General features: G+C 40.1%; 1 protein-coding gene across 1 annotated transcript; it reads right to left on the bottom strand.

Moving 5' to 3' along the window:
* Positions 1-6,804: 6,804 nt before the first annotated feature.
* RTCA (RNA 3'-terminal phosphate cyclase) lies at positions 6,805-17,748 on the bottom strand. Its single transcript, XM_076337897.1, has 11 exons — positions 17,509-17,748; positions 17,284-17,384; positions 16,143-16,286; positions 14,521-14,644; positions 13,953-14,011; positions 13,288-13,429; positions 11,981-12,105; positions 11,787-11,845; positions 11,051-11,145; positions 9,794-9,898; positions 6,805-9,436 (listed from the first exon to the last, which is right to left on the bottom strand). Exons 1-11 carry the CDS (start codon positions 17,551-17,553, stop codon positions 9,338-9,340), a joined length of 1,098 nt encoding a protein of 365 aa, XP_076194012.1. The 5' UTR covers positions 17,554-17,748; the 3' UTR covers positions 6,805-9,337.
* Between the last annotated feature and the right edge of the window lie 435 nt (positions 17,749-18,183).

The following is an 18,183-nucleotide window of genomic DNA, read 5'->3' as shown; positions in this document are numbered from 1 at the left end:
TGGGTTTGCCCCCCAGGCTCACTGTGCAGCCCATGAGGAGTGGATCAGGGAACCATCCAAATTCTTGGTGATCGCTGCTGAGATCTAAGCGGTACGTGGGTATGTTTGAAACCCAGTTCTTCCTGCAGGGACGTCTTTCTGTCCGTTTGTGATCTTGTAGTGTGAGACACCAGCAACCTTTCCATCAGAAAGACAGGAGGAGTCATTTAACAATCAGATCAAGAGGTGGTAGGGTTTCCTTCTTTTCACAATGTGTGAGTTAAAGCATCATCCAGGAAGAAAGAGATCTGGGTTTAACTTCTTCCTCTGCCAGAAAGGATTTAATTTTCCCTCCAAATTGCAGCAATCACTAGCTATCCAATTTGCTGTGGGAGAGAGGCTCTCCTCTTTTCCTACATGATAACCAGAGTGGCTGGGCATTCATATGGAAGAAGGTTTCATCGGTTCTGTTTCAGGAACATTAAACAATAATTGGATAAAACACGTATCTAAATTCTGCCTAAATGTGGGCTTGGGCTTGACTCTTGATTGAGTGGCAAAGCGTTGGAATTGTGCTTATTTTACAGAGCACATATTAATTAATAAACAGGATACAGGAATCTGGCTTGCAGTCAGAGGACATAAATCTTGTGGTCCTGGAGGTCACCATCTTCTAAGACGGAAGCAAACAAATCTATCTAAAAGCACAGTTTCAAAATTATTTGTGCTGACTAACCAAAATACATTAAAAGCAAGTTAGTTCAACATCACATTGACCTTTTCTCTCTGACGGTGGTTATCATTGATTCAGTTACCTTAATTCCTTTCTGCAAGTACAAAGGGTTAATATATAAAGTATTTTTTGTTAAGTATACGGCTTTTTGGACTATATTAACTCATTCTAAATATTCTGTTTCATTATTACTAATCAAATCTGTCTTCAGCTTTGCAGGTTTTACAACTGATTTAAGAAAAAACCAAAAACAACAAAAAAAACACCAGAAGCAAAGAAAACTTAAACGTGTCCTCAGCTTCAGAGGAGCTGAGCACACTGCAACAACTGTAAACTTTGGTGGGAGCACAAGTAGCCACTTCTGGAAATAAGACTTCGTACAGGTATGTAAGTCTTCTTTACTTTACCTAGGAGCAGACCCTGTCCTATTGAAAGATGTAAACTTCTAAATCAGTTAGTTGCTTTTAAAATTTTGCTCCAGCAGTCCATCAAGTGTGAAAATTTTGTTCCAGCTGCAATTAATAAGGTGAAGGAAATCAGCACATTTGAATGTTTTCATCAATTAGCTGCATAGGTCTTTTCTTAGCCCTCCTGCAACAGTAGCAGCCTAGACTGATTTTTTGGGTTCTTTGAAATTGTTCCTTTTTTTAGCACTGAAAAACAGAGAAAGAAAAATTATAGAATTAAGAGTTATTTTCAAAGGCTTTTGAGACCAGAGACTTTTACATTTTGGAATGGAAAGAGAAAAAAACAATTAGTGATACTATTAAGAATGTTTCAGCTGTGAATTCTGTGTAGCAAAATCACTGGTAAAGCTGAGGAGCTTTAAAGTTTAAAGTCCAGAGCTATGATGTGGGGGGCAGCAAAAAGATGAAAGGTTTGAATGGATAGAAGGCCCAAGATTTGCTGGGCTTTATGGAATGTAATTAATTTTTAAGTCCTGTTTTGAGCTTATACAGTTCAGCTTAACTCTCAGAGTCTTCCTTTATGGTTTTACATCTCATAATTTGATTATGAAAATGAACTCTCCCACATAGAAGAGAATGCTAGCAATCTTGTTCTGATAAGAGATATTTATACAGCACCACCAAATCACTTAAACATAAGGGGGCCATGTGCTTATCCTCATTTCTGATGACGAGCCCACTGTAGCTATCTAAGATTTGTCAGCACGTGTTGTTATTCCCTGTTCAGTTGGGGCCAGTGCTTTCCAGTGCTACTTCAGAGCAACTTCTTTGACTTACTTGGGTATTCTGTGAATTTAATCACTATAAATCGAGAATCTTTCTTTACACTCACATCTTAAAATGGTACTGATAGAGGACCTAACTTTTAACCTATCCTTGATTAGGGAGAAAGGAGAAATCTAAGGAATCTTGGGGAAAGGGGCTGGGGAAGAGAGGACTAACTTTCGTAAAAAGCAATACAATTGGTAAATTTGCGGAGCTGAAAGATAAGTGAGTGAGCACAATTGATTTGCTGTGGAGTACTCACTAGCAAACCATTACAGCAAAGTATAATTCAAAATCAGAGTAGTCTGTGGCTAAGTTTGAGGGGATGATGGTAGAATAAAAGTGATGCAAATGCTGTTTAGACTCACTGCTTACTCTCCCCTCCTTTCTTTGCCAAATGCTGTAATCTGATAATCTTTTTCATTTATACATATAGCCCAAATTCCATCTTCAGTTATACAAATGTAAATGCCCTTAGTCGTGGTTTCATCATATTATAAGCAAAAGTTTGCTGTTGTATTATAAAGTCCTGACCACCGTTTCTAAAATACAGTATACTGGAATTTGTCTTAGTCTGCACAGCCTTTTTGTATAAGACCCCCTTCTGATAAAAAGTGAATGCTTTATTCATTACCTTTTTTTGACTTTTTTGATGGACTGTAATACCAGTATCGGAAAGAAGTCTGGGATTAAAACAAGCCTGACTTTGTTCGGATACTACAAGGACCAATGGCTGAGAAAACATACGATCTACTACCACATTCCCAGATTACAAGAGTTGCATAAACTTCAGGTCAGCTGGAGTTGTATAAACTAGAACAGTGCAGTGTGTGTAAAATACTCTGTTTATAGAGGGGTTTCCATGTGGAAAAATCATTAAACCCTTTCACAAATTGTCTTTTTTCACAGGAATCATTCATCTGATAATGGCAGTCTTAAGTAGCTAGACAAATATATTTCCAAGGAAAGAAAGAGAAATAATTCTAGATGTTTTCTGAGCTAATAAGATTTGTTCTTTTTATGGATCTTTGAAAACTTGCATGGTGTGGCAGAAAATTTGTCTAAAATTTCATCCTAAAATACTTGTATGTGAAGAAAAAGATTCAGTTATTATTTGAAAGTGGGATTTTCAAATCAGAGTTCCTTGTTCTAGCAGATATCCTATCACTGCGGGATTATGGTATTGGGTTTGGAAAGCATTGGGCAGAAAGCCTCCTCGGCAGAGGAGAGACTGTGAAACACCTAAAAGGCAGCTGGGTGGTACAAAACCTCAAAATCACACAGCTTGTAGTGTGAGCTTCTCCATATGCGTACTCCATAAGAGATTTTAGCTTTTAAGTGGACTTATCAGTAGGTTTCCTAAGCCTTGAACTTTGGTCTTCAATGTACTAGTAAATCTGGGATTAAAGGAAAAATTCTGGTTCTGCCTAAGTTTACACAGGACTGTGCTCCCACTTGTTTTACCTCAGTCTTTACAGACTTTTCTGCAGTCAAATATTAGGGAAGCACTTTCCAGCTGACCTATTTAATTGAGTTTTAGATACTGATATTACTTCCTATTCTCTCCAGTCACCAACAGATTGAATCTCTGTGTTTGCATTCACTTGTTTTTAATTCAAGGAGATGTAGCTCTAATTCTAAAAAAATCTTCTCCATTGTTGCCATTGTAAAGAATTTAATTTGGCATTTTTTTCCCTTTTTTTTTTTTTTTCACCTTTATTTGGTATAGTGTTTTTTTTTAACATATGGTTCATTTTAACAAGGTCAGTTATAAATAGCCTGTGCTGGAATATTTTAGAGAATTCTTCCGCACTATGTTCGGATGATCGTTGGTTGCCAGATGGGGCATTCAGGATCGTAGGATAATTGAGGTGGGAAGGGACCGCAGGAGGGCTCTGGTCCAAACTCCTGTGCAGTGCAGGGTCAGCCATGAGCTCAGGCTACGTCGGTCAGGGCTTTGTCCAGCCTGAGCATCTCTTGTTTCAGCTTACCCCCGCTGCCTCTCGCCCTCCCGCCATGCACCAGCATGAAGGGCCTGGCTCCGTCCCCTCCATAACCTCCTCGCAGGCAATGGCAGGTTGCTGGCGGGTGCCCGAATCCACCCCCTCCCCAGGCTGAGCAAGCCCCCTTCCCTCAGCCTCTCGTCACAGGACTCCAGCCCCAGACCAACTCGACCATTGGTGTCCTTCTTGTATGGAGGGGCCCAAAACTGGATGCAGTATTCTCAACATGGTCTAGAAAATAGTAAACATTTTACTAATATTTTAGTGACCAGAATGAGACGTGTAGGCTCAGAAGAGGAACACTTACCAGCTGAAGCAGATTTAAGGGCACGAGAGGGGAAAAGGTTCAAAGGTACTCTTTTCGAGAGTAACAGAGTTCAGTCAGAACCAGAGCGCGGTATTTCCTGGGGAACTTTCTGTAACGGGCTGCATATAATGCCCTTATTATTTGTCTTGAGACTTCAGTCCCCGCATATCTCAGCGCAGTGCCTTTCTCTGATCATCGCATTCATCCAAACGCAATTCTCTCTCATGGAAGTACACTAGGGACACACGGTTTGAGAGGATTAATCCCATTTCCTTTGTATATCAAACTCGTGAGTCATCGCCACTACTTGTTTGAGCAGTATCAAATGTAAGCATCTTAGTTGTATCTATACACCCACACTGAAGTTTTTATATAAGATTCAAATGTGCCTGATTAACATAAGAAAACCCAGTGCATATTTGTAGAGCAGGTGCAAGCAATGTCTCATCTCTTCCTGAACAAAAGGTTAATACATTCCCACAAGTGACTTAATCCAACCTTATCGCTAAAAATGATATGATTGTAAGTGGATATAAATGAAAGTTAAAAAGCTTCAAGTCATGCACTGTAATTATTAGTTAATATTCAAAAAGGGCAGGAAGTTTAAAAAAAGAAAAGTTACACCACTAACTACCAACAATTAATTTGCACACACTGCATTAATTTTAAGAATTAATTATGCTGTAAAGTTTAAGCTTAAGTACATACGGCACGTGCAACGTAGGAGTGTGATGTAACAAGATCTGCAGCTCATGTTTTGACTTGTAGATTTAAAATCTAAGTGAATTGAAAGTAAATGTAAACCCGGAGGATTTAAGTTTTGTGATGCGGAACCCCGTTGAAAAGGGAAAATAGCAACTTGGTAGAATATGAATGATACTAGTAGTCCCAAATTCATTTTATGAATTTTATTACCTCGGTTAAAATTTGTTCAAGTATATATGTGATGAAGAGTAATTAATTATTATATATAGAAGAAGAACAGGAATTATGATAAACGTTTCCTGGTAAGAGGTCGCCATGAGGTGACAGGATGTGAATTGGGCCTGGGTAACAAAATTCTGTGTGTGCGTACGTGGGTGTGCATGTATAGCAGGGAGTAAAAATTGTTTTGGGAATTGGATCCTATTGAGGAGTAAAATCTGTTGTGGATGTCTCCCTTCTAGAGATTTTCTAACCCCCGAGGAGAAAAAGGTTGCATGTAAAGCCTGATCAAATCAGCACCAGGTTCCTTCAATCCAGGAAGCGCTGCAGGGATATTTCCAGGGATATTTCCCTGGAAGTATTTAAAAGACGTGTAGATGAGGGGCTTAGGGACATGGTTCAGTGGGCATGGTGGTGTTGGGTTGACGGTTGGACTCGATGGTCTTAGAGGTCTTTTCCAACCTTAATGACTCTGTTTCTACGATTCTATGATGGCTAAGGGGACAGCCATTACGATGGCAAAGGCGAGCAAGGAAGGGCCAGCACACCTGCCTCCTCATCCATGCAGCGGTGGCCCCAGCGGTCACGTCACGAGAAGAGGGGGCTGGACGCTTGAACGGGCCTGCAAGGAAGCTACCGAGGACTGCCAATTATTAAAGACCAGCTGCTCTTTTTAGCAGGCTTATGGAGAGCGGGGAGGTGCGGTAACAGTTGCTGAGCTGCTATTTATTGTACATTTACTAAGAGGAGGTTTTTTTCTGGTAACCTGGGTTTTGTTAACCTTTGTTAAATATGTTGGCTGGGCATTTATATGCTTTTGTATGTCTGTTTGGAAGACAGGAACTGCATTTCAATTTTTCAATGGGAATTTTTAGTTCAACTGAATTTTGTTTTGTTTTGTTGATTTTTTTTTTTTTTTTTTTTATTTTCCTTAGAAACAAAACCTGCACATTTTAAAATTCTTTCCAACAGAAATTTTTAGTTAGATAGACCTGATTTCAGGAAGCGTGGGATAGAGCTAGAAATTCTAACGTGAGATAGTTCTCTCAAGGCTTCGCTAGCTCTTCTTTTTTGCTGCAATTGTTCCAAGACAGTCTTGGGCATATATGAATGTGGGAAAAATTTTTCCCCAGTCTGTAGCACTGCAGACAACACCTCAGGTGTGCAAACTGGCATAGTTTTTCAGAAGCAAAGAAAAGCTATGAAAAGGTATTCCAGCCAGCCTTTGAGACCAGATAAAAAATCATGCTCCAGCTTATCCTACTTTTCATACATAATGCAGTATGTATATGTGCACAAATATATAAAAGTCTGCCTAAATTTAAAAGATTTAATTTAGCTGTGCTTTTATTCATAAGGCTTTCTTAACATGACAGGAGGCTAGTTATGCTGATTTATTTAGTCTTTAAACCATCTAGGCATTAACATCTAAGTATGCTTACAGTCCACAAAGAATCTATTAGGCAAGAAAGTGGGTCATTCTTACTTAATGATTGCTAAAGTGAGGCAGTGATTACAGGGCAAGAAGGCCAAGTGTGTAAGGCACTCACTAGAGACTTTAAAACCTAAAGGGAAGGCGTTAGTTCTGGATTGTGATTTATAAAGATGTACACAATGTTGGCTTACTTTGAATAACAGTACAAAGAATGTCAATTTTATTATCTCTCAAGGAGCATAATTTCTACAAATGTTGGAATTGCATAATAAAAAATAAATTCAATTGCCTCTACTCTGAAAGTTGCTGGATTGGATATTGGTAAGAAGATACTAAAGTACAGAGAATCCAATGATTGAACTTCAAAGGTAACAAAAAGGAATACTTTAACTACACAGGTTACAAACTGTATTCAGTATGCTTTTCTGTATTAGTTTTCAGCAAGGATATATAACCATTTGTAATAAATTTTTGGTTTTATCATCTTAGTTCTAGGGCTTACTGAAGCTTCCTTGTTCTCAGCTGCCAGAGCAACCCGAGTATTTCCCACATACCAGAAATATTCTGAGTAAGGTAGAACTGATTATATCGTTTTCTTCTGCCACGTTTTCTTCTGAAGAAATAGTGAAGAACGGGTATATTGCTAAGCTCACCTTCCCAATATGTTTCCTGTAGCAAGAAATAACTTCCATTTAAGAAGCAGTCCCTCAGCTTAAAAAAAACCCAACCAAACAAAAAAACCCCACAAACGCTAAACGAACAAAAAGCCTAACCCTTTTGCCTGCTCATGTTAAATATCAGTTCTGGGGGTGGTTAACAAGTTGCCCAGAAAAACTGTAGAACCTCCATCTCTGAAAATTTTCAAAACCTGACTGGACAAGGCTCTAATCAACCTGATATAACTTCTACGTTAGTGGTCCTTTGATCAGGAAGTTAAGTTAAATTACACCCAGCCATCCCTTCAGCAGGAATCTCTCCATTAGAAGTTAAATTAGTCAAGTATATTAATTTTTCGAATTGTGGAAACAGGTAAAGATCCAAATGTGGTTTAGAAGAGCTTGTTTTCTTAAACAGACAACAAATCTTTGGGGGCTTTCTTTCAAGTTTTTTTGAAAAACACATTCAGAGTTCTTCCAAAAGGAAACATTGAAAATCATTAGGAGCACAGACTAGTAATTCAGAGAGGTGCTCTTCAACGGCAGCCGAGTGTGTTACATACTTCAGCGGGTATCTGCTGCCTCCGTCAGACCATTCCCAGTAATGCAGAAAAAGATTATTCTGTCAGAAAGTCATAGCATCCCATTCTTTTGCACCAGTTTTCGGGTGAGGAGAGGGGAAGAAGCCTAAGAAGAAAGATATTGTTAAGTAGATAGTTGGTGAACGTTTCTGTAAATCGGCAAAGGATTTTTTTCGTGTTAGAAATGCACAGTAATGCAATTATCTTAATGAGTAAGACAAACCATACTTCAAGTTACGTCTTTAGCCATTAGGTTCAACAGTCACAACTGAGATAAAAAAGATCTTAGAGCAAAGGCTGCAGTCTGGGCTGTGGAAAACCTGCAAATCAAGTCAAGCTTCCAGAGTGCATTTATATAGTTTTGGTTAAGTGATTCCAGCTCTGTGGTTCAGTTCTTCATATGCAAAACAAATTATGCCCTCTCTCTCCTTTTATCTTCCTTTTACTTCAGCAAAAGCTTTTGTTGCGCGATCAAGGCCAGATTGGCAGAAGGTCTTCCTTACTTAATCCACAGATGGTGGATAATGCAACTGGATTTTATATGCCTAAATAGGCCTGTGTGCATACGCAGTGCTCACTGTACACAGATGTATGTATCTGTGTGTAAGTATGTGTGTTCAACAGCTCCCTAATCTCAGCTGAAATTAAGTACTCCCTTTAAAAAGAACAAACAACAGCAGCTTGTGAAAATGCAGACCCAGTTAGTACACTACAAGGACAACTGTAGGTAGAAAATCCAATCGTATCATAAAGCTAATATTTTGTGTTTGGGATGTAACGCGGTACATTGCTTTAGCTATTTTTTTTTAAAATAGACGAAAAGAGAAGATATCAAAGAGGATTATTTTATGCATTGAGTGTTCTTTCGGTAGGGAGAGAAATTATGCTTCTGACAAGTTACTGTGTATCCATCTCCCACTAACAGAACCTGCCAAGATAACAGCAAATATAAATACCAGGCTTTCTTGTGGTGATATTGCTTTATTATTTCCTCGCACACAATTTAAGCAAAATGGTTAAGGAAGAACAGTGATACAGATTTGATGGTGCACTTCATTCCATATACCTCATAACACAAAGGTTCCCAGAGAATAAAACTTACATTTTTTTAAAAGGGAAAGAATGTATCAATATTTTTTCAAAACTGAAATAGTTATTTTCTACTTTGGTGAATCTGAGTAATTTTCAGAGCTTCTCACTGAAGCTCTCAAATACATACAATGCATTCTATTTATTGTCCTGTCTGTACGCATTTTGCTGCTAATAGTAAAAAAAAAAAAAAAAAAAAAATTCCCATTTTTCACACCACAGATTCTCAGCACACCAAGGAAAAACTCGACATCATCCTTGAAGTTAAATCACTCAGATGTGACAGAAGGCAGCCCCTGTTCACATGCATATTATACACCCATTGAAATGTAGTGCAATACATCACTGAGGTATGTTGAGTTTTGCTTTTGTCAGCTTGCTTTTTTTTTTTTTAAACCCTATAAGTTTGGGTTTATCATCCCCATTCCTTGGCACTCAATGATGTAGGTATCTTTACTGGGATCTTCCTCTTCCGATTTTGTCACAGTAAATTTGGCCTAAAACAGGATTAGAAATATATCACTAATTAAGTTATAACATACATAAGTTTAAATATTCAACATCTGATGCCCAATAATCGTATTGCCACGTGTTTATGTATATTACGGCTTTGACCGATTTCATTAAAAAACACTTAAATAAAGGTGGTAAAAGTATCTGACCATTCTAAAGGCATTTAACTCTAAAGTACGTTCACTTTCTACAGGTAAACTCCCATATAAATATTGTAGCAATTATTTTATCAGTGCTTGTCCTCCGTGATCAAGTTCAGTTCACAGTGCCCGCTAAACTGTACACTGCCTAGTTACTGGATGACAACCAATAGATAAGACTTCCTGAACTTTTCGACTCACCTTTGTTAGCTGCTCTGTAAAGTGTATAGCCGTTTGAGTATGAAGCGTAATTGGTCCACTTTTCACCCTAGACACCCCCTTTGCTAGCGCCATAAAAATGATCAGCTGAAAGGGAGGGAAAGGTAATTACTAAGTAACTCTTCAGATCCTAGGAACTTATTGATTTAAAAAAAAAAAAAAAAGGAAAAACATGCAAAATGTCTGTAGATGTAAAAATGCGGTCTGCCAAGTTTCATAAAAGTTCATGATGCTGAGTGTTAAGAGTGATCCAAGGCTCAAGAAGCTTGGAAATTACTACTGTAATGCCTATTACAGAAGGGCTGCTACTTTTCCACAGTGGATTTTGCCACTGAATTCCTGCTACTACATTTAACTTTGCTCTCCCCCACCCTCCTACCTCGAAATTCCCCAAAGTCATGTCAGACTCCAGAATGGTAGATTACGTTTATGGAGAGAAAAACTCAGGAAGAGGTTTTTTAATTCCATCACTTTCTGATGACATATTCGCCAGACAGATACTTAAAAAAATCTGATTTGATTTACAAACACCACCATGACAAGTACTCTGTAAAGCATGATGTAACTCTGAGCAGTTCCCGTACACACTGAATCTAGCTGTGGCATGTTTCCACCAATTGTACTGTGCAAGCTTTGGAAAAAGTAGGATGAGTCCAAGACCTAAATACTTCCTATTATACTGCATAATAGTAATGTGTGGCCAGAGATAACATCATCCTACCTAGAACAGTCCAAGATTCTTATCAGGCTGCGTTATTGAAAATAAGATAGCGGCGGGTCTTCGTTCTCAAATGAAATTAGGTGAGCAAGACAAACGGGAGCACCTCCTAGATATTCTGTTCTCTAATAGCTTCACTTAGCATCATTCTTAATGTGTAACCAGGGAGCTATTTTTACTCCACTACATGGAGTACCAAATAGAAGCAAATTCCTACCTCTTTCTTCCATACCTACTAAGATTTACAGGAAGGGAAAACTTAAGGGTGTTGGTGCAAAGGCAGGAGCATCTGTGGTTCCTAAGCACTGTATGTAATTTGCTAATCCTAGTGACATTGTGACCTCCCAACACTTCTAATTATCAAATAATTATGTAAAGCCACGCCTACCTGTGAAGATAGAGTCTAACTTTGAAATCTACATCTCATTCTTTCCCTGTTCAGATTTATATTCTTTACAAGTAATACAAACATGCATGTTCTTGCTACTTCAACTTCACGTAAACACAGACAGGAGCCTTACTTGGTCTTGCAGAGAATCATCCACAGTTCCACCGTGTTTAAGATTCCTAAGCAGTATCTCAGCTGCTTCAATGCCAACCTTGTCAGAATTCTTTCCTAATAAAGAAATTCAGGAGATTAGGATGCTGCCAATTATTATCTAACATTTTAAAAATACAGAAGGGAAAAAAAAAAATCAAGAAATGATTAACTTTCTAAACCTTATTTCCATGCTCTTGCCTCAAATGCGTGCTTAAAAATCCCCTGCCATCTTATGATGACATATAGTTCATACTTCCTAAGCAGTGGAAAGAAAGTAGCCCCACTTAGTCAGAGAAATATTTTGTTCAAACCATTTAAAACCAAAATCACTTCTATTCCTTTTAATCTAAATACACATCCAGATTCACTGTTGAACAAAAACTTCACAAGTAAACCACAAAGACTGTATGTTCTTAAAGTCCAGAAGCATTTTCAATTCAGTGACCCTTAACAATACATTCTGATAAAAGGCGAGTTTAATAATTTTGTAATTTTTGTCACTATGCAGAAGCAGCTTAGTACAAAGTGTAAGATTCCATTTACTACGTTTAAAATCTGTTCATTGCCACTGTCCTTTATTACTAAACAACATCCATTTAAAAATGCAACACTCAAAGCATCAGATCTTTGAATAGATTATACTTCAGATTCCTATTTGTTAATAGTACATTAAGTTAAATCTGAAAGAGGTATGGTATACCTCATGGAACTCTTACCTCTCTTGCCAAGTGACGAACCAGCTAACAAACAGCCTGTTGAAGTCTCTGCAACAACGCTAAGCAGAAAAAACAGAATCAATATTAAGAACAAAATCACTCACGTTACACTTTATTTATCAGATATGTAATCAAGATCTAGCTAATCAACCAGCAAGGCTACAGGTATCAATAGAAGGTTTGGCTCATCTTACATTATTCCACTCCCAGTCCCAAAGGCTTGATCATCAGGTTCTCGAACAGGCTGAATGTTAATGTAAAGATCTCTGATTTCTTTTCTGATGCATCTCACTGCTGCTGCTGCCATGTCTTTTGCCAGCTAGCAAGATAAGAGGTAAAAACATTAATTAAATTATGTAACTATAGTAATACTTTTTCCTCATAAGTCTAATTATTACAGCAAATGCCTGAATAAAGGCACTACTTTATTAACTAGAAAAACAAAGGATTGTTATAAAACCCCTACAAGCAAGCACTGAACATCATCTCCTCCGAGAATTTTCCCACAAAATTAAGGTAACATTAAATGGTAAACAAATGACAATTATAGTGATGTATGTAGAAGCTTCAATATCAATAGAAATTCAAGAACTTTTCTCCGTTCATAGGGAGAAAGATTTGATTTTAGTCTTGATTATCTCAAGGCATTAGATTGTAAAAAAACCCAAAAAACAAAAAACCAAAAAACCACCCCACAATTACTATGTACAGGATATACGCTAGAAGAGATAAAATAACAATTTTAAATCACAGGCAGGTGGGGGCAGATGAAGCTTATCCCATCCTTGTGATCCAATCAGAGCCAATATTCACAGGTTTGGAGATTTTTAAGACCAAAACCAGCAGTCCACAGCTCTTCAAAAAGTAACTCAGTTTCTCTTCTTCCTTCCTCTACTAATTCCTAGCCTGTGTGTGAGAAGGAGCTTTAAGGAGATCCCACCACTCATTCTCTGTACACACAGACAGGATAGGAATAATAGAAAGAAGGGGGTACAAAGGAGCAAATTTCTTTCTGGTTTATCCTTGGCTAAACCTACCCTTAACTTGTTCTGTCTAATACCCTTAGCAATGGTTGAAAAATTTGATGTAGTCTGACCTCTGCCTGTTACAGTGCACCATAGTTTACCCATAAATCTATGAAAGAGGGCCATGATTTCAGATTTAAAATAATCCACGTAAATATGAACAATACGTCAATCAGATGTAAGATACCCCTCAATATATGCTAAAGACTTTTGAACAGTCATATGAAGGATATCAAGGATACCGTTCTCATTTCCTGTTTTAGCTGCTACCATATTGCTATGCAATAAATGCATTTTAGAAATGTCCAAAATTCTATTCTACGGCCTGAATAATTGAAACCATTTTATAGGGCTACTTAGTTTGTATGTGAAAGACTGCAGAATACAGGAGCAGTAGAAGTATGTTAAGCAGTTTACATGCAATTTTATATAGATATATGAAGTTGGATACTACCAGAGCTATTATCAGCACTTACTTTTATAGGCAGCGCTCCAGCAACAAATGCTCTTCCATATATCTTTGTCACTGTGCCACGTTCTGTTAAGTTTATTGGGCTCAACTCTTTGACTGGTGACATTTGGACTACAACTTCACCACCTCCCTGAGGATAGTAGCCCCTGTTTAGAAACGGTAATCAGATATAATTAAACGCAAAGATCACAAGGAAACCAAGAAAAGAGCCAGAAAGCTCTTCATATATTTCATTATACATTTTTATGTTCTCTGTTACTGTACATATGAATTTTCTTGATGTGTGCCTTGGAAATTTTTATAATAGAATTAGGTTCTCTAACAGTATTACCTCGTAACACACACCTTATTAACTACCCAGCACCAACAATAACTGGCACCTCAGAAAAAGCTCAGTAATGTACTGCCTGTTCAGCATGCGCTTCCCTCAAGGTAGCCCATAGGAAACATTAAACAGCAGCTGAAGATTCAGCAATGAAAAAAAAGCCAGGAAAGAACCACATCACATTCATCATGTGGTGACAGTATACACAGGGGCAGATAATGCAGATTAGTTCATGTATTACAAATTCATCCCTCAGCTTGATTGAGGGCACCTTGTGTGTGTGCCTCTGTGCTCACACACTGGTTCAGTAAGGCCTGCCTCTGCCACACGTCTCCATAACTCACCTCTTTTTTATGTCACAATTAAATGTGAAATTGAACTTTTCAACTATTGGCTTGAAAACCTGAAAAACAAGCACATATAAAAACACAGAGTGAATCTGTTTTGCATTTATCATTTCCCACTATTTTATACAGTCTTACCAAAAAAAAAAAAAAAGTTCAACACAAACATTTCAGTTACATTATTTAAAAAAAAAAAAAAAATAGCCAGTCTCATCCATACAGCTTACTTGACATTCCTCATACTTCATTCTGAATGACAGTTTGTGTAAAAGGATTCTCTTATGGAAAGAGGAAGAGAAATTCTTAACAACTCACAGCACTTCTAGAATAAAGAATATATTTTAAGTGAAATTTTCTTTAGTAATTAAAAGCAAACAGACTAGTTGCTGTTTCAGGGAATTCCATGAAACACTGGTTGCTCTCTACATACAGTACACTAATAGTGTTATACTCCCATGCCCAATTCCATAATTACAAATAAACTTGCAGTAAGAGCAACAGAAGTACAGTAGTTACATTGCATATATATGCATGAAAGATGCACCAAGCCAAAGAAATTTTTCCCTACCATGACTGTGTAGTCTATCTGAGGAGCCATCTCAGCATTAGTCCCACCTTTTAAATGAAGTTCTGATGGGGAAGCAGCAAACAGCACACAGGGCATTGCTACCTGCATCAGTAGACACACACTCCTAAAAGCAATTATAAGATACTCAAATGTCGTGCAGTCATAATCCATAGAATTCCACAGAATCATTACGTATCAAAGGCAAATGACTTCCCAGAGCATTTACATAATTATTTGATTTTGAACATTATCTATAAAGTAAACTTATTAGTCTTAAAAAATACTAATTTAAAACTTCATGTCCTTAGCAAGCCTAAATATGAAGGGGTTAGTTTCACAATAATAGCATGTTTAATATTCCTGTTTGAAATAAAAGTAATGTAGCTTAGTTAGTATAGTGATGGGACTGTGAAAACTGTAGGTTTAGCCAGCAGATGATAAAAGCAGAAAAGGCCTAGGCAGCAATTTTAACATTTTAATACTTACTTAATAACAAAATATTCAGAAAACTACAAAATTGCTTAGAAGCTGGTTAGCATCCCGCACAAGAAAATTCAGGGGCATAGAAAACATACTTTTAGATACAAGATTCCCCTTATCATTGAATCTCTCCACATTTCATAGATAATAAAAAACTTCCAAAATAAATTTTCCAAAAGTAAGTTTGTTCAGCAAAACAAAACAGTTATCTCACAGGGGTTTCAAACATCATTTTGAATTGTGAAAACAGTAATCACCACTGAACTGAAGAAAACATGGTTTTGTTTTCTTAAATAACTTCAAAATTTGTGAACCATACTGTTTCTCTTTTTTTTTTTTTTTTTGCTTGTGCTTAATTACTAATTCTGCTGCATTGTTGCTTACTCAAACCTTTCTGTGTTAAGTAAAAGGCATCAGCTTGGTTGTTTATACTATTGCAGCTCAGAAAAATATTTCTCTTAACTTAAAGGAAACTTTAACTTATGCCTAACCTGGCTTATGCTTCCAAACAACTGTTCACACCAGCCTTCCATAGCTAAACCCATTTACTCGGTTTTGCAACAGATTCCAAGAACAAAGGACCCAACACAGAAATACAGGATAGAAGAAACACAGGCACAAAGAACCGTGGATAGAGTATGTTCCCAGTTCCCAGTTCCCAAAGACTAGTATCCCATATTGTACCATTACGTGCGTAAGTAAAATCTCAAAATTTACTTTATTATATGCTGAGGATTATTCCAGATTTCACAGATTTGAGATACTTATCTAATTTGATGCATTTGACCTGATATGTAATGTATGTTGGAAAATAATGGATAAAGTTTTATATACACGGGCAGCTGTTTTGCTTAACATTAATCAAGTGTTCAACTTATATATCAATCATAATTTTAAAACTATTACACTTGCATGTACTTTATTCATACATATCCTGCCTACGCTAAAAGTTCTTTGGTCACACATATCTGGCTCAGGCAGCACAGCTTTTGGCACATTACCCCTGTATTAATGTTCTTTTTTTCCCCGCTCTTTTGTGATAATTTTAAAGTTACCAAAATGTCTCCTGTCATAATTTTGAAGTTACCAAAAGCAGTTAAGAGCAGTTACCGGCCAGTCATTACCCGTGTACAAAGACATACCCTGCTGTTTTTGTGTCTGCTATGTGGATTCCACCTTTGATCTTCCCAGGAGTGAAGGTTATTTCTGTTGAGCCAATTTCTCCGCCTTCCAGCTTCCCCTCACATAGATCTCGAATGATCTCCAATCCGGACAGATGCTGAGGCCTTGGAGTGATGATACGAAGTTAAAGATACATGCAAGTAGACTACATACTCATGTTACATTCAAAGAACTACTAAACACCAACTAATAAATACTACAATTGCAAATTTCAGATCACACAAGGATCAGAAATTCAATCTGGTTCCTACAGTACTTCTCCTGAGTTCACAGGAGCCAAAGGAGCAGCATTCAGGCCATTCTGGAATTTGCAGGATTCTGGTGTGTTTTCCATTAAAGTGGGTCCAGACAGACAAGATGCAGGAGCAGTCGCTTGTCCTAATGTGATAAATGCCTGGACAAAAATGCAATGGGATAACGACGGCCATACTGAACTGGAGCCAAGCCAGTAACTGGTTGCCAGAGCCACAAGAGAGCTAACAGTTTTGCTATGTATCTGTCTTGCTGTGCTTGCGTTTCCATTTGTTTGAGTAATTTAAACAGGAAAGAAACGGAACTGTTCGTAACGCTATACGCTCGGTGAACCATGTTTTGCTGAGGCATTACATGACCTCAACTGTACTTCACGTTTCGGCCTGCTTAGCACCTTTGAAAATATTTTCGAGACGCTCTGTAAGTCAGCGGTGCCTGGCAGGTGGCGACAGGGGCAGCGCCCTCACCTGCCCTGGCAGCCGGCCAGGCCCAGGGGCGGGAACTGCGCTGAGGGGAGCGGGCGAAGGGGTCCGAATCCTCCCGCCGGGAGGCTGCCGGGCGCCCGGTTCATACCCTAGCTTTCCTCCGCGCTCAGTCCTTCCACGTAAGTGAGCCACAGACGGGATTTTCTGATAAAAAGGCCCTCGTAAAGCAACGGAAATACATGGGGTTTGTTCTCGGAAGTATTTCGGACAAAAGCAAACCAAGGCGTTTGCACGGCTACGCACCCGGCCCGAGAGGGCCTCACACACGCCGTAACGTGACTCCGCTGAACGCGCCCGGGGACCACCGCGCCCCGGGACACCCCCCCGGGCGAGCGGACGTGAGGACGCGGGAGGGGCCGTTTACCTGAGGCCGGGCTGGCTCCTCCCGGCGCGGATCCGGCGCACCCGCAGCGGCAGGCCCAGCAGGCAGCTCAGGGCCGTGGACACTCGCAAGATCTGCCCGCCCTGCACAGAGAAACGGCGCTCGTCAGGCGCTACGGCACTTCCCATCCAGCCGGCCGCTACCGGCCCGCCCGTCACCGCTGCCCGGGGCAAGGTAAGGCGAGGCCAGCCCGACGCTGGTGCTCACCCCCTCCATGATCCCGCCGTCTATCTCCACCCTGTCCCCGTCCATGACTGGCGGTGAGCGGAGCTGCCTCTCGCAGAGGTCCCTGCCGCGCCGATGGGATCCCGGCGGGGCCCTGCAGACGGCGAGCCCCCGGCGAAGCAGCCCCCCGGGGCCGCGAGCGCTTGGCGACGGAAGCGCGCCCAAGATGCGCTCCGGTGGCGGCGGCGCCCCAACCTGCCGGTGCCTGGGCCAGGCGACGGCGCTGGAGCAGGCGCAGAGCGGAGCCACCTCCCCGCCCGACCACCGTGGGTTGGCAGGGGCGGCTCCGCTGCGTGAGGAGCAGCCGCCGGGTCCCAGCGCCCGGGCAGCCGCGTAGCTGGCGGGGAGAGCTTCCTTCTCCCCGCTGTTAAAGACCACGTCCCGGCACAGGGCAGAGCTGCGGCGGCTCGGCGTCCCGGAGGAGGCAATGCCTTTCCCCTGTCCCGAGGCTACGGCCAAGGGCCACGCTAGGCCGGAGCGGCAACAAATGCGGCACGCCGAGGGCCGCGACCAAGAGGCGGCTGGGACGGCAGCTCCGCGGGCGCAGCTCAGCCCCGCAACGCCCTGTGCCGCCGCCGAAGGCCGGAGGAGAGCGGCCGGTCTCCTGCCGTCACGGTTACAAGCGACAACAAGTAGTTGTCCCCAGAAGCGAGATCG

This window comes from Aptenodytes patagonicus, chromosome 5 (genome assembly GCF_965638725.1).
Source record: "Aptenodytes patagonicus chromosome 5, bAptPat1.pri.cur, whole genome shotgun sequence".
NCBI lineage: Eukaryota > Metazoa > Chordata > Aves > Sphenisciformes > Spheniscidae > Aptenodytes > Aptenodytes patagonicus.
This window is presented reverse-complemented; position numbering and strand designations above follow the sequence as displayed.